Source organism: Hydractinia symbiolongicarpus, chromosome 1 (assembly GCF_029227915.1).
Source record: "Hydractinia symbiolongicarpus strain clone_291-10 chromosome 1, HSymV2.1, whole genome shotgun sequence".
NCBI lineage: Eukaryota > Metazoa > Cnidaria > Hydrozoa > Anthoathecata > Hydractiniidae > Hydractinia > Hydractinia symbiolongicarpus.
The window spans coordinates 14,220,501-14,242,848 of record NC_079875.1 but is presented as its reverse complement, the minus strand read 5'-3'; the positions used below and the strand labels follow the sequence as shown (position 1 = coordinate 14,242,848).

Below are 22,348 nucleotides of genomic sequence, written 5' to 3'. Positions count from 1 at the left end.
TTATTTGACTGTTAATGGCTTGTATTGGTAGGGGTTGGGAAAACTGACAAGAGAATTTTAAAGGTCCTAGTACAAACACAAGAAAGCTTTAGTGAAAGTTTAGTGAAAATAAATGTGATGAAGGGTAAGGTTATATGGTAAGCCTTGAGATGGAAGTAAAATTAAAACAGTGGAATAATTATTTGTACTAATTCAACCAAACATATTTATTTTCACCAAATTTTACAGCAGGTTAATAAACTGGAGTAATCAATATGTCATGCTGAACCGTAGCTGAGTTGTAGCTACCGCAGGACCGCCTGTGGTAGCTACAACTCATGCTTTCACTCCTAAAGATTGGATAATTGAACAACGTTCACTTTAGTTAAAAAATAAATGCAAAGAGGAGTATTTAGCATAGCGCGTCAAATATTAAAAATATAACTATTTTCCTTTGAATTGGCCGGAACGCCACCATTGCACTGGCCTTATTCCACGGATTCCTAAATAGCACTTAGCTCAGGTAAAATCTTTGATGGTACCAAAATTGTTTTAAACATCGAACGAAGGAGAAAAGCAAGTAGAATGAAAAGAAAAAAAAGGCAGCCCGCGTTAACCCTATTCGGTCCGGGGTTTGTCGAACATATTATGACTGCCGAGGGGGGCGGAATCTGCCCCTCCCTGAATAACTTTTCATAGGCTTGTCCAAATGGAATTAAACTTGGCACGCTTCTAGTACGTCAGGAAAGGAACAAAATGGCATCAATAAATCTTTGCTTGCGTCAATACATTTTCTGTGACGTCTTCAAAAGCTTGGAATTTGTCTAAAATACCACTATCTGCATAAAATTCAATTACTTTAGTTCTAGAGCATTCTGTTTGAAGTTTCTGAAAGCTAAATAAAAGTTATTTAACATATTTTCCGGTTTTTACACAGATCGTATAAAAAACTGCCAAAAATTGCCCGGAAATCTGTTTTTTCCGATTTTTGGGTAAAATCCGAAAAAATCGGCAAATCGGATTAATCATGTGTCCAAAGCATGCAAAATGATTCTTCTTGATGAAAAAAAATTGTGTTGTAACTTTCATGTTCTAACTATAATTCTAACAAGAGTTATTATATTTGCCCTATTATAAGGGTTTCATAGAGATTTTTAGATGTAGTTTCGAGTAACAGCCAATATCAATGCCTCCGAACAGTATGTATGGGGCCTAAAAATTTGGCATGCAGGTGTCTTATAGATATATATTAAAACTCAGTAAATATTGTAGCCATGCAACGTAGTATTAAGGATTTATTAAGAAAAACCGCTAGGAGGCGGAATCCGCCCCCCGCGGACCGAATAAGGTTAACAAGACCTGTTAAATAGAAGACCTGTTAAATGAGTTGCTTTGTGTCCTTCTCCATTGTGCTGTTTTATCGTTAGCTGACATTATATCCGACCAATTCATTTTTAACAGAAATAACTGATACCATTGGAGAGCTCAGCATCTGCAAAGCATTACTATTGTAGATTTTTTTCCCAATATTTATAAAATTCTTGTACCACTTTGCCAAGAATATAAAGGTGAATGGAAAAAAATTGTGTTCCAGATACAGAATTTAACTTTGTAAAAAAATTGTTTTTGATTTAAGTTCTCTTATGAATTCTCACACTTTTTTCTATATTGGCACTTCCTTTTAAATTGAAAAATCTGTTCCAGAGTTTACTTACGGTCTGTGTATTTCAAGTTACCAACAGCTTCTGCAGTTCCCAGTAAGCATGTCCAAAAATAAAGTAATCTCACAAATCAATTCAGCTTAGTAGCAGAGTGGTTAATCTTCGTCAATAGACACAGTAAACAACAAAATGGCTTCCAAAGTCCTCGAAATCATGGTAGTGTCCAGAAAACAATATGTAAAGGTATACCTAAACAGATTATTATGTAATGTATTTTCATCTAAAGTTTATGCTGGACCACTGATATACATATAAATTTTTTGGAAAGTTGTTATACTAAGAATATCTAATATTTTTATTTTCAAAATCCCGAGCTAACTACTCGAACTAAAAGGGAAGTTATTCGCACTTTGAAAGAAACATTTTTTATTACAAAGAGAAGTGAGCCATAGGAGCCATCTTATATGAATTCTTCCAGTAGTACAAATATCAAAAAAAGAAAAAGCGTGTTGTTGCGTGTTTCCTGTATCCTTAAAGGGGCTACGAACCCGCGGTTGCCTTCGACTTTAGTGGCTTGCATGAGAAGTGAGCTAATGGAGGGTATAAGTTTATGATTATTGAGAGCAAAAACAATATCTTAAATCATTTAAATTATAATATTATAAAAGACAGAAAAGTTTCCTGCAAATATTGGATATCCGTGATTTATTCGATATAACCTTTGCTTTAAACTCCAGTTTTATAGTAAAATAAATTTTAAATTTTCTGTACTAGCTAGCTATATCCTTCGACATTTTGCATAAGAATATACAAGTTTATTGCACATAAAGCCAGTCCAAGCAACAACGATGGTTTAAAAAACTTATTAAAGGTATTAATTGCCTTCTTAAAGATAGTAACATATCATTTTTTAACTAATGCAGCTAGCTCCTCGTGTTGTCTCTGCTACGTCGTCAAAACAAACTTTCAATTTCCTGATATTTACAGATCGTAGCTTATTCTGCCGTCAAAAAGAATATTGACGGAATTTTTTTTGTTTAAGAAATAAAAATAAAAAGGTAGCAAATTTATAATAAAAAATTGATTATTCATAAACAGGTTGTCTGGACGTCTATGTGGTTCTAATGTGTGCATAATTCTTGCACCTTGACCTTTTAAGTGGTCCGTTTATTAATCGCCATTCTTTAGAATGTGCAGGGATTCAGCGTATTGAATCATTCCGTAGCACCTTTAACAGATTACTAGGACTGTACATTATACAACGCCCTATGATGACTAAAAACTTGATGACTGTGAAAGATTTAGATGACGTGCTATGTTGACAAAAATCTCTTACAAAAACCACACAAACAACGGAGTGCCTTAAAGGTTTCTACGATGAAGATCTTGTAAAAGCAAATACGTTGTATGGCAACAATAGAAATATTGTTGTAAAGTATTTATCTTAGTGTTATACTTTTTCACACAAAATTTACTGTCTAAACCCTACCTACTGCGAATGTTTCAGTAAGTAATTACTGAAACAGTCTCTTCTTATCATTAGTTCTTATGTTCTAGTGTATAGCGAAAACATCTTTAAGTCGAAAGCTGTCCACCAATAAATATACTGAACATTCTCACTCAACATGAATAAAAATGATACGATGATGTGAAATATTTTTATGTTTAAAAGGGTTTTGAGTTTCTGTAATAAAATGGCTTTATCAAAAGTTCGGCTTGCTGCAATGTCGGAATGCAAGATTTGTTCAAACACCTATCATCAACCGAAACATCTAAACTGTGGGCATACTTATTGCCAAGATTATTTAGACGGCATTTTGGTGTTTATGGAAGATGGAAGTGCTGAACTGCCTTGTCCAGTGAGATGTACTAAAAAGACAACAATAACTAAGGAACAAACAACATCTTCGTTAATGCAGATGTTCATACTAACTAGCATTTTGGACGAAGTGTAAGTTAATTTTATGCACATGATACTGAAAAAACGCTCATTCAGTACTTTTCTCACGAATGTCTATTCTTAACAAACGCGCATAAAAATATCATAATTTTGCAAAGGTTTTTAATCCCTAACATTTCAGTTCGACCTACCTATACGCAAATGTGGTTTGGAACGGGTAGAACATAAAAACAAGAAAACAATTATAAAAAATAGCAAACATAGGAAAATGATATTTTCAAGCAGAAATTTTATATTAAATTATAATTTTATAATTAGATTTTTAGAAATTTTATATTAGATCATAATTTATCAAATACAAGTGTTCAAAATATAAGAACAAATTAAGAACAATAGCAGATCATGGTCGTTATAAAAAAATGTATAGCATATGTCAAGAATCTTAATAATATGAAGTATAAGGATATATATTTTGGTTATACAGAATGTTTTCGTTAAAACATTGATATTATTTTATACATAGGTCACCTGGTAAAAAATGTTAAACCTATATGTCAACAAAGGGAAAAATTCAAGCAGATAATCGGCTATTCCTGTACAACATGCAGTCTTCATTCTTGTTCCAGCAAATCATACACCAATGTCATTTTTAATCAAAAATTACAAGAGCTCCAACCATTGTGTAAACAACACAACTCTCTTGCAAAATTTATCTGTATTGACTGTGCAAATTTGTTTACCTGTGTGTATTGCACACACAGACAACATAAGAATCACAGAATCAAATCAATAGATGAGATTGGTCTGGAAACGAAAAAGTGGTTTCAAACATCTATCACTTCATTCGATGAAACAAAGGGAGTGTGGAAAGAATTAACAAGGAAATACGGTGACGCTCTAACAAATTTGGAGAAAAAAAGAGAAGTATTTCTTCTAAAATTAAAAGAAAGGAAGTCAAAACGACTAGAAGAGTATCTCAAAATATTAAATAAAAAAGAAGAAGATCTATTGCGGATATTCGATGAAAAATCTAAAGAATTTAAAGCAAAATTGATTTGTGATGATTTCGTTGGTGATAGGAAAGTACAAGAATTTAGAGATTACGTTCACTTTCAATTTAAAATCTCATTTTGAGTTAGTTGCTGAAAAGTTGGAAATTGAACAACAACTTCGCAGGCTATCCTCTCTTCCAAAAACTATCCCAATATTCAATTCACATCTTCATCAAATGAAAAAAGTAGATTTTTCAGCAAACCTGTTGTGCGGAATGAAAATTTCAATTGATGACGTCACCATTGTTGGTGTAGATCCCAGTGAATGTTCTGTTTATGGAAACTTGATTGATGAAGTTAAAACTCAACCAAACCATTCCCAATTAGCAACTGATTTAATGTACTTAGTTGAAAGTCTGAAAGGTGAGTTTTTTCATTTTTATTAATCAACGTATTAACATCAATTGCGCCAATTCTAAAAATTTGTGTTGTATTTTATAGAGTACGAGAAACAAGATGTAAAACCTTGTTTTGGAGAACGACAACAGAATTTTAATTTTTGTAGAGATATGTGCTACTTGGCATCTTCACTACTCAGCACCACAATGATCAGAATCAGCCTTTGTTGTCATTAAAGTGTTTTAAATAATTAAATATCGTTACAACTGCTTCAATTTTTGTCACATACAATTAAAATGCTTGTACATCCTTGATAAAGGTTAAAATATAGCAGTAATGTAACTCAACGGTGAATTTATTTAGTGAGGTGAAGGCAAAACATATCCAACTTGCTAAGAAAAGACACTCCTACGAAGGTATGAAGCTTTTTAAGTGGTGTAGATAGGTCATCACATAATTTTTTTTGCTCCACAGTAATTGTGGTATTGCTAAAAACTATTACTACCTAAAACAGATTGTATCTATATTATAATGCCCGTATACGTCTGTCTGTCTATCTGACACGCAAAATGGTAGCTTAGCTGCGCAATAGTGAGAAGCACGCAATGCGGTATAAAAAGGACGGGCGAACCCGTGGATTTTCAACGGGCTAACGACTAGTATATAATAGCGTGAATATTTTATACTTGCTCAAATATTATTCCAATACTATCAATCCTTAACACTCATCAACTTTTAAACTTTTTTTGGCGTTGTTATGTACTGTACATTGAACTGCTTTTCTCTTAACACTAGGTTTTAGAACAGAATTCAGGCGAAGAAGATTTGAGATTTTTTCCCTTTTTTTAAGGTTTTATAATATCTTTATAATATTTTTTATTAGAAAATAATGATACAGAGTAATGTCAATTTTGTCCACAGAGCTTCCACTTTGCTTTATTACATGACGGTCAACACCAACGAATTCTCCTTTGAAAAGGCTATTACTATTATTATTACTATTAAACAATGTTTATACAGGATTTTTTACACTTCAGTATAATGAACTACTGCTATCATCGTGTGTCCTGTCAGTAAAAATATATTAAAAAAAGAAAAATATAAGCAAAAACAATTATCTACTAAATAACCACTCATGAGTTAGCTAAGAAATTAATATAAAACGCATGTACGTACCAAGAAAAAAGAAAAAGAGAAAAAAGAAAAATGTGAAACTAGAATGCGCAAAAGTTAGAAACAGAAGCTACTTAAATAATTACTAAAAACATATAAAACATATTTTAAAAGCGAATATTTACATAAAATGTTGATAAACTAATTTTTTGAACTGAAATAAGTTATCGCAACAACGTATATTTAATGGTAAGTCATTGTATAATGCTGCACCAAGATTTTTGAAGGATCTTTTTCCGAACTCCAATTTTATACGTGGTAATTTCACTAACATACTTCGATTCCGTGTGTTAATTAAATGCTCGTTGATAACAAAATAATTATTGAAATTTTCGCAGACAGTGCTCGTCAGACAGCTTTTTACCAAAACGCATGCCTGTCCTTTTATCTTTCCTTCAATACTCCCCAACGTATTTTTTCCTCCAACTATTTGTCCGGCTCGATTTTCTATTGATTGTAACTTTTTTCGTTGGGTCATCGTTAATTTTAAATTTAAAAGAGAACTTTACAACAAAATGGGTTCAATTACCATCTGATAGATTTTATATGCAGCTTCAAAACTCACAAATGGTCGCATTTTCTAAGAAGGTTCAATCTCCCGGCTGCTTTCTTATATGACTTCTCGAAATTATCAACCAGGATTAGTGACGAATCCAGTTCGTTTCCCAAATATATGTAAGACGTGGAATGATGAATAGGTTGACCCTGCATTGCCAATTGGATTGTATTTTTGGTATTTTTACGGGATAATCTTTTAGATGTTCCGAGTAGCACAGTTTCTGTTTTTCCTTTCTTTAGATTCAGTATGAGTTCGTTATCGTTCAAATAAGTGGATACGTTTTCTAATTCATCGTTCAATGTTGTTTCTATTATATAGGGGTCAGCATTTGCAACATAGATGACGGTATCGTCAGCAAATTAAATACACTTACTTTTCTCAAGGTGTTCCGAGAAGTCATTAAAAAATATCAAAAATAGTATAGGACCGAGTATCGATCCTTGCGGCACTCCACTTACAACATTAAAACTTGCTGATGTTCGATTGCCAACTTCAACAACTTGTGATCGGTTAAAAAGATAATCTGTAAACCACAACAATTCTACATTATCAACACCGTATGATGAAAGTTTTCTTAAGACTACATCGTGACTGATCGTATCGAACGCTTTACTTAAATCCAGGAACAGCGCTCCAACTAACTTTCCGTTCTCGGCAGCTTGTCTTACTTCGTCAACAAGTAGTGTTGTTGCAAGATGTGTTGAACATTTAGCTCTATAGCCAAATTGGGAGTCATTTAGTAATTTCTCATTTTCTAAAAATTCCATTAATTGTGTGTGTACTGCTTTTTCCAATAATTTAGAGAGTATTGGCAACACTGAAATTGGACGATAATTTTCAGGTTTGTTTGTGTCTCCTGATTTAAAAAGTGGGACGATTTTTGCTTGTTTCCATGCGTTCGGAACTGTACTGGAGCGTAAAGACTGGTTAATAATGTGATGTAACGGAACAATTAAATGTTGAGCACAATCTTTAAGCATTCCAGGAGGGAGTTCATCAAGCCCAGTGGATTTCTTTCTCTTTGTGTGTTAACAGCGTCATTAACATTTGATAAAGATAATACCGGCAACCAATTCACTTGTTTAAAATCACGATTCATATTATCAGGATTGTATTTGGCATAATTTCTGGTTTTGACTGTTTTTGACGTGTACTTTTTGTTGTTTAATTTTCGTACGCAACCTACTAAATCATGGTCACTGAGACTAGTCGGTATGACGTCTTGTTCAGCGATTGACCCAGGGTTGTTCGTTGCTATAATGTCGATTAAAAATTTTGTGTCCTGCGTTACACGCGTTGGTTTTTTAATTATTTGTGTTAAACCCTTCTGTTGAATAATTGCTTTAAAAGTTGCAAAAGTCAAAAAATACGTTTCTTAATAAGTTAATCCACAACAATAGAAAAACAACTAAACAGCTCCTGGAAGTGCCATCTTAAAATATATAAGGAACAATAAAATGGATAAAACTAAACCGTCTGAAAATACGTTCCTTACTAAACCGTGTATCCCTCACCTTCACTCAGTTTAAAATTTACCAGTTCCACTGTAAATTAGAGCCAAAAAATAACTAGAGCATAAAAACTAATAACGTTGTTCTTTTCTGAAGGGACTGTAAAAGAAACTAATATGCATAAAAAATGCAAACAGTAAACGAAGATGTCATGTTACATAAGAAACTCTTTGCTTCCAATTGAAGCCCCAAGATGTCGTTCTTCTGTTGTGGTAAATTGCATTAACGATTCGCTAAAAAATTTTCTGGATTCCAGTTCAATCGCTTCACTTTTGCAAATCATCCATGATATGTTCCCGATGACGTAATAACCGTAGTTTTTTCCGTCTTTAAACACACCGTCCCACCACATTTTCAGGACGATAATTTTACCGGCACCAGTTGCATCATCTTCCAGCCATATCTGCTTCACATCTGCAGCAAATTTCAAACGTTTTTGCAATAACACAGTACATAAAGCATAGAAGGACATCGCAAGGTTATCACCTTGACTTCCCATCGCCGATAATAAGACGCGAAGGACTGCAGTATGTAATGATAAGCACAGTTGCTAATAGAAATATATTGCATGTTTTATAGTCCAGCTTGTCTATTCAAAGAGTTCACGAGTTAAAATAACAGCATCACAGTCTTGATGTTCAAAGATTTCACGCATAGAGTGTATTGCTGCTTCGGCATCACTTTCTAGTCCAGTTGCTACTTGTAACAGACCAGCAGTTGCTCGGATATTACTTATTAGTACCCAGCTTAACACTTTACCATACCAATAATTCTACATAATACTTTTTCAATCCTTGTTGATGGAATACCAGGATTTTTGTCCAACGGAAAAAGTTGCAACGTATGATTTCAGTGGCTAATTTTTTGCCATAGAAGTAATGTGTTCGCAAAATTGCCACCCTTCATTCTTGTATTTATTGCTACATAGAATGTTTCTAAATTGTTCTGCGTCGAATTTTGATGGACCCGGAGCGCCCTTTGTCTGGCGAGCAGCTTTCTTAATCATGTCAGTATTGGTGTTATCAAAATAGAAATTGTGAACTTCTGGTACTGGACCTTGAAGCAATGTTTCAACTTGAGCAAATGCTGACTTTGGATGGTTATTCTTCAATTCGTGAATCGTTTCATCTGTTAGAAGTAAAACTCCCTGATTATCATCATCAGATAAAAGTTTCAATGCAGCAGAGGTCTTTCCCTGCATCATTAGCTTTGCAAAGGTTTTTGGTGTGTTTTATTTGTGTCGTTTTTGCTAGCATGCATTGTGCATCCTTCTTTTAGTAAAAATTTAATGTTACCGTCTTTCCAAAGTTGAAACCGTTCAGATAAATTAGAATTGTGTTCTTTTGCTTTGCTCTCCCTCGATGGTTTTTGAAGGAGAAAATTTGGTAAAATCATAAATACTTTTAACGCGATTGGATGGAATTTTGTGTCACGATTAAATTGATCAATCCAGAAAGAAAGTTATTTATAAATAATTTAGATGCTTTCCCTGATGGTCAGAAAAAAAAATTTTCATCTAAAATATCATTTCATTGTAAGCATTGTAAACACATCGCATGTAAGATTGTTTACAATGGAATTGGATGTTAAATGCTCTCGCTCGGTGAATTTCGGAAAGTTTGATAAAACTTTCTGAAATATATTCCAGTTGACATTTCTTTCTCTGGGCATAAAGTTTCAGCGCAGTTGATGGTTTCCGAGTCTTCATCATAATCACATGCCACATCAATGGTCAAACTGTTATTAACACGTCTGTTATAATGACTTTGCTTTCGGTTACAAGAGTACATATGAATATCAACTCCCTTAAAGCTGTCAAATGTACGTTTGCAAGTACATTTATAGGAGCAACTTAAAAAATTCTGATTATCAAGTTTGCAACTCTTATTAAACCTCCCTCAATACAGCAATAAAATAACACAAGTTAACAATCAATCTACCATTCTGTTGTTCTATAATTATTTGCGCTCGATCCTTGCACATAAGAATCAATTTTAACTTCAATTTTGAGCCAACACTTTAAGTAGTTTATTCATGTGTTATGCATTATCGTAGTTTTTGTTCGTTAGCATTATTTCTGTTATAATCTGCATAGTGTCATCCTCCGGTTGTGATCATAAAAAAGTACACTTCTTTACCAGATCGCTGAATAAGTGTGAAGAAATCTTTACCATTGTATCGAGTATCCACCAAGAAGCAGATTTTTTTTAGGGTGCTGTCTATAGGGTTCTGGCCCTATTTCATCCAGTGCAAATTAATTTTACCACTCCAAACAAGCGAGAAAAAATATATTTCGTGGCAATATTATAAGTTTACACCCTTGTCATTACGTTTCGTTTCCAATTATTACGACATAACTTATGTTTAGAACTTGAAATAGTCGTCAAAAATGGTGATGTCAAGATGTTGCAAGCAATTCTTATTGATGATCCAACTATTGTTGAAATGAGAGGTGATAATAAAACCACACTGTTGATACAAGCTGCACTTTACAACAATCCATTAATAGTGAAGTGTTTGATTGATGCTGGTAGTGATGTGTATGCTGTGAATGTATATGAACGTAATGCATATCACTACAGTGCATATTATGGTCATCATGAAGTTTTAAATGTTTTAATTAATCTAGACGTCACACGCATTAATAACGTAGACAAATTTAATGACACACCATTACATGATGCATCTAGCAATGATAATATTGAATGTGTGAAGTTGTTGTTGTCAATACCACATATTGATGTAAATATACGAAACATTGACAATGAAACTGCTTATGATGTTGCTCGTAATGACACTATCAAACGTTTATTACAAGAACATCGAAGAGAACAACTTACTGATAAATTACTTTTTTTTATTTTCTTACGCAATTTTAAAAGTCATACTACACATTGTTTTATAAAAAATGTACATTTTAAAATAATTTAGAATGAGAAAATTGCTGATGATATTTCTTGTGACACTATCGGACAGTTTTACATTTGAACAATTAGGAAGTTATCGGAAAATTATATTTTTAATTTACCTAAGAAAATTATGAAAAGCATATAAACGTCTTTTTTATGAGAACTAAGGTATAGTAGGCTCCATTTCTTAATTATTTTATAAATTTAAGTTCAAAAATTTCAAACTGTAATTTCTGAAAAATAAAGAGGCATAATTCATCAAATAATAAAAATTCAGCTTGGAAGTGTTATCTTAACAGAGATGAGCTTGTCGTAAAAAAGTACCAAACACGTTTTCTTGATATGTATATATTTCCATACTAACATAAATTAAATTTTCCAATTCTCTTTATTCAAAAATATTTAAATATTTGTACATACTTTATCAACCCCATGTGCTCAAAGCTGTTTCCTTCGACCCCAATAAAAACAATGTATGCTTCTATCTCCTTAACTTGATAAATTAAAAAAAAACTTTTCAATCCATCTTTCAATTTTAATTTAAAAAAAAAGTTTTTACAAACCATGTTTGGAGATTAAAGCATAAATGGAAGTAGTCTTTTTTGTAAGCGAGTTTGGTCATGTTTGTTGAAAAACGCAAAATATGTTTTCACCAAACTTGAAATATATAACAACTTTATTCCACCCAACTTTAGTTTCTCTTTGTTTTTAGTTTACGTGATCCCACATTTTATATATTGTATTTGCAGATTTATGTTATAATTTGAAATAAAATATGTTTTTTAGAAAGGATTTTTTAATAGTCATTTTTCTATAATATTATTTTAACAGCTATATAATGCAAGATTCGACTGTTTGTTTGCTAAACGAGTTTCGTGTCTAAACGACAACGAGACTGTGTACAAGATCATTTAAAAAGACGTCAGCCTGGTATAATATTTACACTAGTCAAAGCACAAAAATCATTGACCATGTACCAAACTCTGCAGAAATAGAGGAAACATGCCGTTGTATATAGAGATGCTTTCTTTGCAGATATAGAGAATTGAAGGATGTTTGCTAATTTCGTTTGTCACAAAAAACTGGAGACTGGAGTTGTTTTAAAATATGACTTGATGTAGCCATATCGAGATGTATCGAACAACTTTTTTCCGTTGAAAAAAAACCCTGAAAACTGTAATAAATTATCTACTTTCTATAAACCGTCCAAAGCTGGAGCAGCAAGTTTACTCTGAGCACGTGATAAATCATCTCGATCATCCAAATTATTTAATGCTGCATGCAATCGAAAGTTCAACCGATTCTCGAAATCGTAACCGGAATAGGTATCCTAAAATAGAATAAAATAGATAGCATGAAAAAAGCTAAACAAATCAACCTAACTTCCTTACGCCTATAAATCGCCAATAACTTTTAGAATGGTGTAGCAGACCACACAAACGTTAGAGTCCAAAGCCCTACTTTTTTTAATTCGTACAATAATCATTCAGACATGAAAAACTCTTACCTTAACCTTGTGAAGAATTTCTCTTCCTTTTTCAAAATTCTAAACGTAAAATGAGAGAAATACTACATAGAAAAGACGACAAAGAATGCAGCCACTTTGAAGACGCAAAGTTCATTTTCATATAGAAAATTTTACCATCGCTCAAATTCAAAATAGGGAACTTGTTAAAACCCGTACTGAACAGAAGAATAAGCCCAGCACACGATGGATGGATCATGGATGCCATTTACAAATTCTGTAGAACAGTGTACTGATGACCACCGAAGTAAACACTGCATTAATTGAAAGATGTTTTAAAATAACAACTCCGCACATATTTTACCCCGCACAAACTTTACCTCGCACACACTTACATAGGGATACTAGCCTCCAAACAATTCCCACCTAAGGATACACACTCCCCTTGACCTAACATAACATTAGGCTACAACTGCACTAACCTCAGGGAATAACTCCATTCTCAATTTTTCTCAAAACAATCACGTAAACTGCTATGATAAATTTCTTTTTGCTCGACATTTTCAATGAAAAGGTTTGATAAAAACGGATGAGTTAGCTTTCACGAAAAACCTTACCTCCTCTTTTTGAATTTGTATAACCGCTAATTCATAAAGCGCGTACGGAATCACATGAGGATCGGTAGCTTTGGTGTCAGTTTTACATGAAGCCGTATGTAGATGCTACAGGAAAAAAGTGAAAAATAGTGAAACATTACACACGTTAGTCTTAGCAGCATGCTTGAGACCACGACTAATTTTTAGAAACCGTACCATTAACGAATTTTGCATGTCGCCAAGTAAAGAAAAAATGGAACCCATAATTAAGGATTTCAACGCTTGCATACCCGGTGATTCACACTTGTTCAACTCTAAATTCAGAAAAACAGATATTATATACTTTGTAAGTGCAAAATTTAAAACAATTTATATAACGAAAATAAATATAACGTGAAAATATTCTAATTGCAAACCGCAGAAAAACTTACCAAGTATCATCTTGCGAAGTCCTTCTTCAGAACATTGTGGTAGCGCATTCCAAAGATAAAGTAATTCTAACCCCAAAATTATATATTCTACTTCGGAAGGTGCAGACTTTTTGAATAAATGAGACTAAAAAGAAATGGCAGACTTAAAACAAAGACAAATAAAAATTTTATTTTTCATTAGTTTTGACTGCTTCGAATCAGATGGCAACTTGTAAATTTTGTAAAATCGGTGCTAAGGAGGATTGACAACTTCAATCGCTTATGACTATATACCATTTACGACTATGAACATCAAGCCAAAAACTGAATATCTAACATTTATGTTAGTCTTTATAGTTACCAATGGCTATTTTTTAATGACATTTTTTTGGAAGTTAAAAAGGACAAAATATGTTCTACTAGTTCGTTGTAATGTTATTTTATTTATGTTGATGGAAAGCACGTAATGATAAGTGAAAGCTATTTGTAAATATCGACAAGTTCGTGCATGTGCTTAATATGTTAAAAGATGATCATTGTACGTAGGTACTATGTTCAAAAATTGAACCTTTTTCCAACGATGTTTGTAAAATTCGACAAGTTTGTGCATGTGCTTAATATGTTAAAAGATGATCATTGTACGTAGGTACTATGTTCAAAAATTGAACCTTTTTCCAACGATATTTGTAAAATTCGACAAGTTTGTGCATGTGCTTAATATGTTAAAAGATGATCATTGTACGTAGGTACTATGTTCAAAAATTGAACCTTTTTCCAACGATATTTGTAAAATTCGACAACTTTGTGCATGTGCTTAATATGTAAAAAGATGATCATTGTACGTAGGTACTATGTTCAAAAATTGAACCTTTTTCCAACGATATTTGTAAAATTCGACAACTTTGTGCATGTGCTTAATATGTTAAAAGATGATCATTGTACGTAGGTACTATGTTCAAAAATTGAACCTTTTTTCACCGATATTTGTAAAATTCGATAAGTTCGTGCATGTGCTTAATATGTAAAAAGATGATCATTGTACGTAGGTACTATGTTCAAAAATTGAACCTTTTTTCAACGATATTTGTAAAATTCGACAAGTTTGTGCATGTGCTTAATATGTAAAAAGATGATCATTGTACGTAGGTACTATGTTCAAAAATTGAACCTTTTTCCAACGATATTTGTAAAATTCGACAAGTTTGTGCATGTGCTTAATATGTAAAAAGATGATCATTGTACGTAGGTACTATGTTCAAAAATTGAACCTTTTTCCAACGATATTTGTAAAATTCGACAAGTTTGTGCATGTGCTTAATATGTAAAAAGATGATCATTGTACGTAGGTACTATGTTCAAAAATTGAACCTTTTTCCAACGATATTTGTAAAATTCGACAACTTTGTGCATGTGCTTAATATGTTAAAAGATGATCATTGTACGTAGGTACTATGTTCAAAAATTGAACCTTTTTTCACCGATATTTGTAAAATTCGATAAGTTCGTGCATGTGCTTAATATGTAAAAAGATGATCATTGTACGTAGGTACTATGTTCAAAAATTGAACCTTTTTCCAACGATATTTGTAAAATTCGATAAGTTTGTGCATGCGCTTAATATGTTAAAAGATGATCATTGTACGTAGGTACTATGTTCAAAAATTGAACCTTTTTCCAACGATATTTGTAAAATTCGACAAGTTTGTGGATGTGCTTAATATGTTAAAAGATGATCATTGTACGTAGGTACTATGTTCAAAAATTGAACCTTTTTCCAACGATATTTGTAAAATTCGATAAGTTTGTGCATGTGCTTAATATGTTAAAAGATGATCATTGTACGTAGGTACTATGTTCAAAAATTGAACCTTTTTCCAACGATATTTGTAAAATTCGACAAGTTTGTGGATGTGCTTAATATGTTAAAAGATGATCATTGTACGTAGGTACTATGTTCAAAAATTGAACCTTTTTCCAACGATATTTGTAAAATTCGACAACTTTGTGCATGTGCTTAATATGTTAAAAGATGATCATTGTACGTAGGTACTATGTTCAAAAATTAAACCTTTTTTCACCGATATTTGTAAAATTCGACAAGTTCGTGCATGTGCTTAATATGTAAAAAGATGATCATTGTACGTAGGTACTATGTTCAAAAATTGAACCTTTTTCCAACGATATTTGTAAAATTCGACAACTTTGTGCATGTGCTTAATATGTTAAAAGATGATCATTGTACGTAGGTACTATGTTCAAAAATTAACCTTTTTCCAACGATATTTGTAAAATTCGACAAGTTTGTGGATGTGCTTAATATGTTAAAAGATGATCATTGTACGTAGGTACTATGTTCAAAAATTGAACCTTTTTTCAACGATATTTGTAAAATTCGACAACTTTGTGCATGTGCTTAATATGTTAAAAGATGATCATTGTACGTAGGTACTATGTTCAAAAATTGAACCTTTTTTCAACGATATTTGCAAAATTCGACAAGTTCGTGCATGTGCTTAATATGTTAAAAGATTATCATTGTACGTAGGTACTATGTTCAAAAATTGAACCTTTTTTCAACCATCTTTTAAAAATTATTATAGTTTTGCTATTATGTTAACTTTTGTTTACTAGAGAACGCACTTACCTTTCGAGCTAGAAATATTTCTAATTGTGTTTTTCGAACTACTAATTTTGGAACAGATTTTAAAAATATATATGCTTCATCTGATCTTCCCAAAGCACCAAGTGTCACTATGAAAGAAACAAAACAGAACAGTCAAAAACGTACTAAAATTAAAAAAATAGGTAGGATAGAAAGTGAAGACATGATAACAAGGGAAATATGTTATGCGTAAATTGAGTTGATACCATTCGGGATCATCCACATAGTATATACGCACAAAGAGAAGGGGGGGGGGGAGGAGGTTCAAACCAAAAGACGACATAAAGAGATTAAAAGTAAAATGTAGTAAAACATTATGTTTTTCCTACACAGTCTTCGCGAATTGAATGCAGGAAAATCAATCACACAACTATTCATAGTAGCGCACTAATTTTCCTGAATTATAGGTTAATTTTCATCAAAATCGATTTTTAAATTTGAACAAGATCAAGAAGATTATAAGAACCCTCTCAATTCCAGTGGAATGTTACTGTTAAAATGCACCTGCTAGTAAATAAGTGTAATATGCTTCAGACCAACGGGATTGACTTTTTAACCTAGAGAAAGCAATGAAAGAACATTAAGAAGTTGAGTTGTTTGATCAAACAATTTAATGACAACAAAATGTTTAATAGCATCAAAAAGTTTAATGGTATCAAAAAACACTCTAACTAAACTTAGAAATTTATTTACACACTAACAAAAGCTGTTTATAATATGTATAAAAATCTTCAAATATAAATTAAACAAAAAACTACAAGAACTCTCATTTGTTTCAAACAGGCCTCACATTATATCTACCACTAAGAAAATACATCACTTTTTGTGCTTACTGTGAAAAACATGGATAAGCATGTTGCCATTCCAACTTCATCAGGTGACACCAACCTATAAAAAAGCCAGCTTATTAGATGGATGTGTGTCTCGCTCTGCTTACTTTCTCTTCCACAGTGAACAATTGCATGAAAGCAAGATTCAACAAATCATACCTACATGCTCTCCTCACTTACCTCGGTCGTAAGAACAGAGCAAAGCAATTTCTCTCTGTTCCTTAGATGTCTCCATTGTTTTTGTAAGAATTTCAAGTGCTTCATCAAGATTACCCTTTGATAAATAAAAAAAGAGAGTAAAAAACAAATCCTTTACACAAACTAGAAGTGCATACAAAAAAGGGGAGCTAAACAAATGTAAACAACAGATTGCACAGAAGTTTAAAAAGAGTTTATATTACCCTTTTTAGATATTTCACTATACCTAACACGAAGGAAAGGGAGTTAGAGTTATAAATTTGTAATGGCCGGAAAATTCAAATTCCGGTCATTTGCTTGACGGCAACTTTAAATACCTCAAAGCAACATTACTTGCGGCTAGAAATTAATTCTGCAGAATTTTTGCGAAATCAGGCCCTGTTTTAAAAATTAAGCCCCTTATACGTTTTTATAAGCTGTTACAGCCAGACAATAACGCCTAAAAAATGTATTACATTTGATCACGATACTATGTTAGTCATAATACAATTCATCTATACAAATTTTGGTATCATTTCCCTATATATTCAAAATGCTGCGTTAAAATACTAATTTTTCGCATAGCCACATACATGTTGCTCTAAGACGACATATTAAAGCTTTAAAATATAAAAACTATAGCTAAACAGATATAATAACAAGTAATAAAAAAAGAGAATGTAAACTCACCCTAAGACGACATATTAAAGCTTTAAAATATAAAAATATAGCTGAAGTAGGAAATTCTTTTTCAGAATCCAACAATATAAGGGAGGCTTCGTGAAGACCTAAAAATAACAAAAAATGTGTTATTTATAAATAAAAAAACCAACAAGCCTAAACATTCATGTTTTACTGAGACCTTGAGTTTTTCCAGCAAACTCAAAACTGAAAATAATACATCCCATGAGTTGCAAAGAGGTTGCTTAGGTTAAAAACAAACAAAAAATGAGTATGGATAATAAAACAGTGAAAACTCTAGATAAAACATAAATAACACCTACTAAAACTTTAAGGAGTTACAAAACAGCTGTTGGTGTTACTAGCTTACACTAATGGCGGTGAAAAAGTTTATGATCATTGAGGATAAAAACAACAACCTAAATCATCTTAAATATCTTATTGAACATTCATATATCTAAAAATGACAAAAAGATTCCCTACATACATTTGATATCTATGATTGGTTTTGTACTCACCTTGCTTTTAATTTAAACTTTCTAATAAAATAAATTTTAAACCTTTTGAACTAACTAGCTAGCATAGTTTATTGTATATAAAGCCAGTCCAAGCAACAAGAATAATTTTAAAATCTTTTTAGAGGTATTAATTACCTTCTTAAAGCTGGTAACATAGCACTTTTTAACAAATACAGCTCCTCGTGTTGTGTCTGTTCGCGTGCAAAAACTTTCGATTTGCTGACATTTAATATAATTTACAGACCGTAGCTTACTTTACCACTACTAAAACAAATGCTAAAAGAAACTTTGTCTTTATTTGAAAAATAAGAAAAGTAGCAAATTCATAACAAAAAATTTAATATTTGAAACTGGCTATCTAGTCTTCTATGTGGTTCTAAAGTGTGTATAATTTCTCGCACCTTGCTTGACTTTGAGAGGCTCGTTTATTACATGCCATTCTTCGAAAATTGCAGGGATTGAGCTTATTAAATCATTCCATAGCCCCTTTAATAAAGTAAAAAAAATACAAACCTTTTTCGATATTGTTACCATCTAATGCACAAAAGGGTCGCACAACAGTGTGATACCATAGTAAAGTTAACCTGGATTTAAATTAAACATTTCGAATTTTAACACACGATTTAGTAATTACATAGATCAAAATATTAAACTTAGAAAAAGAAATACAAGTGTATTAACAGAGGCAAAGGGAAATTTGGAGTGTTATCTATACAAAATTTATATGCAAGTATATACCTGGCTATTGGAGCTTTCATATCTTTACTGCTACTAGACACATGTAATGCATTTAATCCAATATCTCGATCAGCAGTAAAACCAAATATTTCACAGACTTTTAAAAGAGTTGTTGGTACAATAGATACAGCCACTTGAATTAAACCGTATCCAAAACTGAGAGAAGCATTTAAAGTGTTGGTATCTTCTGATGAAAGATTACTTGGTGGTGTGGGCGTTCGATTTGATTTCTAACAACAAAAGGAAGTCTTATGTCACGGAATAAATTAATTTTAAATCATTTTAAATAACAAAATGATGATTGCAAAAACAAAAGGAATATTCAAATTTTTTAACAATGTATAAATATATTTTTGCTGAATTTATGGTACTAGTATCCACTGCAAATGCAATATCATACAACTGTAGTCATTGATTTACAATTCTGTGCCATCATATACAAGACGGATATAAGTAGTTCATACAGTTGTTTTGATAATGTTAAAATGTGCAGAGACCAAAAGGGGTACTCAATTCTATAGAAATTGACTCAATCAAACTGATTTGATTTAAAAAAAACTTGTGAGTCTCAACCCTTTCCCTTTTGTCTTTTTGCTGACATCAGTTTTAATTCAGGTGGAAGTATGACTGTCTCTGAATTATATATACCTTTCTTTTTTTTTGAGTATTATCCTTTGAATTAACACTTCCCGTCTCGAACCCAAGAATTTCTTTTTGACATTTATCATACATTTTCCAAGCACGTCTCATGTGATAACCCGCTTTTACAAAATCAATAACACCTGAAATTAAATTTGTAAGAACCACACGTAAATAAAATTACAGTTTCAGCTATTTATTCAACCAGCTGTTTGTAAGCATATTAAATCAGATCTTAACATCCAGTCATCATTAAATGACTAAATTCTGTTAAATAATGGAAAGAAGCACAATAGAAGTGTACCATTATAAACATTATATTACTAGCAAAAAGTGTTATATGTGTCCTTTCCTTTACCTTTATTTATTTAGCATGAAATATATAGGGAATATTTGATCACACGATTCCTAATCAGACCCGCAACACTGAGCTGTTACTCCAAACTTACTCTGTTTCAAAAACATAAGAAAAGCCAAGAACAATTCACAATCTGCCCATATGATCATTCTTTCGATGCGTTCTACAGTTGACCACTTCTCTGACGGTCGCTTGTGTATGATTCCTTCAAATAGTGTATCGACTTGGCACATTTTTATTGTTCCCTTTAAACTGTTTAATGCATGCTCCATTTTTTCATCTTCAAATGTCATTGCAGCAGTCTAAAAAGAGTAAAAAACACGAAATATACAAATATAATAAACAACCAAACATATTTTACTAATAGAAGTTATGAGTAAACACAATGGTTAACATTATTCTATTAAATTCCACTCTTGCTTTGAAATTACCACATTATGGTACATGGATCTTAATAGACAAAAAATCAACAAAACTCTTACAATAAAATCAACAAGACTGGCACCAGCTGATAGTTGTGGGCTGCATTGCCTAAAATGTTAAACACAGATTTAGTCTGAAAAAATCTGATCATCTCCTTCTATTGTATTATTAATAATTTAATTGGAAGGAGCATCTCACCAAATTTTCGAATTTGTTCTTGAATACAGATATGTCATTGACATGTTATTGATTTCCTCTTTGATTTAATCATTTTTTTAAGTTGTTTGGCATCAAAGTTAAGTACATTTTAAATATTTTTTTTCATTGGACTTTGATTCTACAACACAAAGTTATCTTGGTCAATTATTTTTTTACTCTTAATATCTGTAGATCCAGATGGCAGAATCTGGTATTAAAATTTGAGATTTAAAGCCATGACCTTTAGAAAGTTAGCATGACATAATTAGAGAGACACAATGATTCTTTGCTAGATTATCTACAAGAAGATAGAGGTGGAAAATATGCTGAAAAAAATTTGTTATAGCTTTAAAATTATAGCAAGACATTATACCACAGAGATAACAAAACAGGCAGGCTTATAATGACCTCACTTCTTACACACTACCTGGATAAAATATTTTAAAAAAGCTTGAACAGATGCTTTGAACTAAATATATGTTTAATGTTTATAGATTAAAGAATGGATATGGCATTGCCTTTAGAAAAAGCTTTGATAGATTTTTTAAACTTAAAATATATTTAATGTTTATACGTTAAAGAGTGGACATGGCTTTGCCTTATCGGTTTTATCCATACGTATTGTTTTTTCTTCTTTTTTTTAAATAAACCATAGAAAACACAACATAAACACAACCTGCTTTAAACAAAGGTTTAAGTTTCTCCAAAACGCACTACAAGTTATTACTGAGTATTACTAATAACTGATCCAAAAAACTTTTTAGTATGAAAAACCACATGATTTGAACAATTTAATCTTATATAACAGGTCTTGAGGTATGGAGTCATTCTCACAACCTGAGTCAGTGCAGCAAATTACTTGTTACATGTTTGTGTTTGTTAAGGGTAAAGTGCATGGCCAAAAACTTTCACTGAACACTAAATAATTACTTTTGTAAAAAATAATTAATTTCTAAACCATTACCTGAACTTCTTAAACAACTGCTCAGCATGGCCAACACCACCATTTAATAGCACATTTATACCTTCTCTTGCAAACCAACTAGCATCCATTCCAGGTGGCAACGGAATCGCACCACCATCATTGTTTTCACTGTCATAGTGCCGACTGGTTGCACCATTACTCGAAGATTCCATATATATATTCCAAAGTTACAATGTATTCATAGTGCCATTGTTAATTTGTACTATCTTTAAAATTATAATTTACACATATAGTAACACTTACAGCTTAACTGTTGTTGAGACACTATAAATATTGTTTCTAACCAGCAGTTTAGTTAGTTGAGTTGAAACAACAAACAAAAATTCATTTAGAAAACTAGCATTTATATGTTATATATTAAAAAAATTCATATACTGCATCTAGAATTATTTTCGCATTAGCTGCAATATAATTCAAAATTTTTGAAACAGTAAAAAAGTATATTTTTTCTACCACATTCCAAAAAATACATTAAGGAAGTTCAATAAAAATCTAACAAAGTAGTAAGTAAAGTAAGTAAAGTCAAAGCAAGGCTTTACACAGTATAAAAACATTGCCTATCCTAAAACTGCTTTTTAATATTTC

At 31.9% G+C, this 22,348-nt stretch overlaps 3 protein-coding genes across 5 annotated transcripts; 2 read left to right on the top strand and 1 right to left on the bottom strand.

The window, feature by feature from the left end:
* The first annotated feature begins 3,246 nt into the window (after positions 1-3,246).
* On the top strand, positions 3,247-11,331 carry LOC130641499 (poly [ADP-ribose] polymerase tankyrase-2-like). 3 transcript variants are annotated; one of them, XM_057448318.1, is made up of 4 exons: positions 3,247-3,591; positions 4,064-4,955; positions 5,034-5,347; positions 10,543-11,331. In XM_057448318.1, the coding sequence occupies exon 4, from the start codon at positions 10,578-10,580 to the stop codon at positions 11,103-11,105; it is 528 nt and encodes a 175-aa protein (XP_057304301.1). In that variant the 5' UTR covers positions 3,247-3,591; positions 4,064-4,955; positions 5,034-5,347; positions 10,543-10,577; the 3' UTR covers positions 11,106-11,331. The 3 variants fall into 3 exon arrangements, with proteins under 3 accessions (XP_057304301.1, XP_057304318.1, XP_057304310.1); XM_057448335.1 differs by having other exon boundaries at positions 4,064-5,347; XM_057448327.1 differs by lacking the exon at positions 3,247-3,591 and having other exon boundaries at positions 3,956-4,955.
* LOC130654003 (uncharacterized) lies at positions 3,335-5,834 on the top strand. The gene is made up of 8 exons (XM_057456542.1): positions 3,335-3,591; positions 3,699-3,757; positions 4,064-4,623; positions 4,676-4,955; positions 5,034-5,050; positions 5,098-5,168; positions 5,295-5,347; positions 5,815-5,834. Exons 1-8 carry the CDS (start codon positions 3,335-3,337, stop codon positions 5,832-5,834), a joined length of 1,317 nt encoding a protein of 438 aa, XP_057312525.1.
* Positions 11,332-11,415: 84 nt separating the features above from the next.
* On the bottom strand, positions 11,416-22,004 carry LOC130641490 (tetratricopeptide repeat protein 39C-like). The gene is made up of 16 exons (XM_057448307.1): positions 21,743-22,004; positions 20,640-20,688; positions 20,249-20,459; positions 19,809-19,942; positions 19,161-19,390; positions 18,936-19,006; positions 17,914-18,011; positions 17,227-17,320; positions 17,050-17,104; positions 16,721-16,773; positions 16,199-16,305; positions 13,576-13,699; positions 13,361-13,458; positions 13,166-13,270; positions 12,591-12,629; positions 11,416-12,413 (listed from the first exon to the last, which is right to left on the bottom strand). The coding sequence occupies exons 1-16, from the start codon at positions 21,913-21,915 to the stop codon at positions 12,279-12,281; spliced, it is 1,776 nt and encodes a 591-aa protein (XP_057304290.1). The 5' UTR covers positions 21,916-22,004; the 3' UTR covers positions 11,416-12,278.
* Between the last annotated feature and the right edge of the window lie 344 nt (positions 22,005-22,348).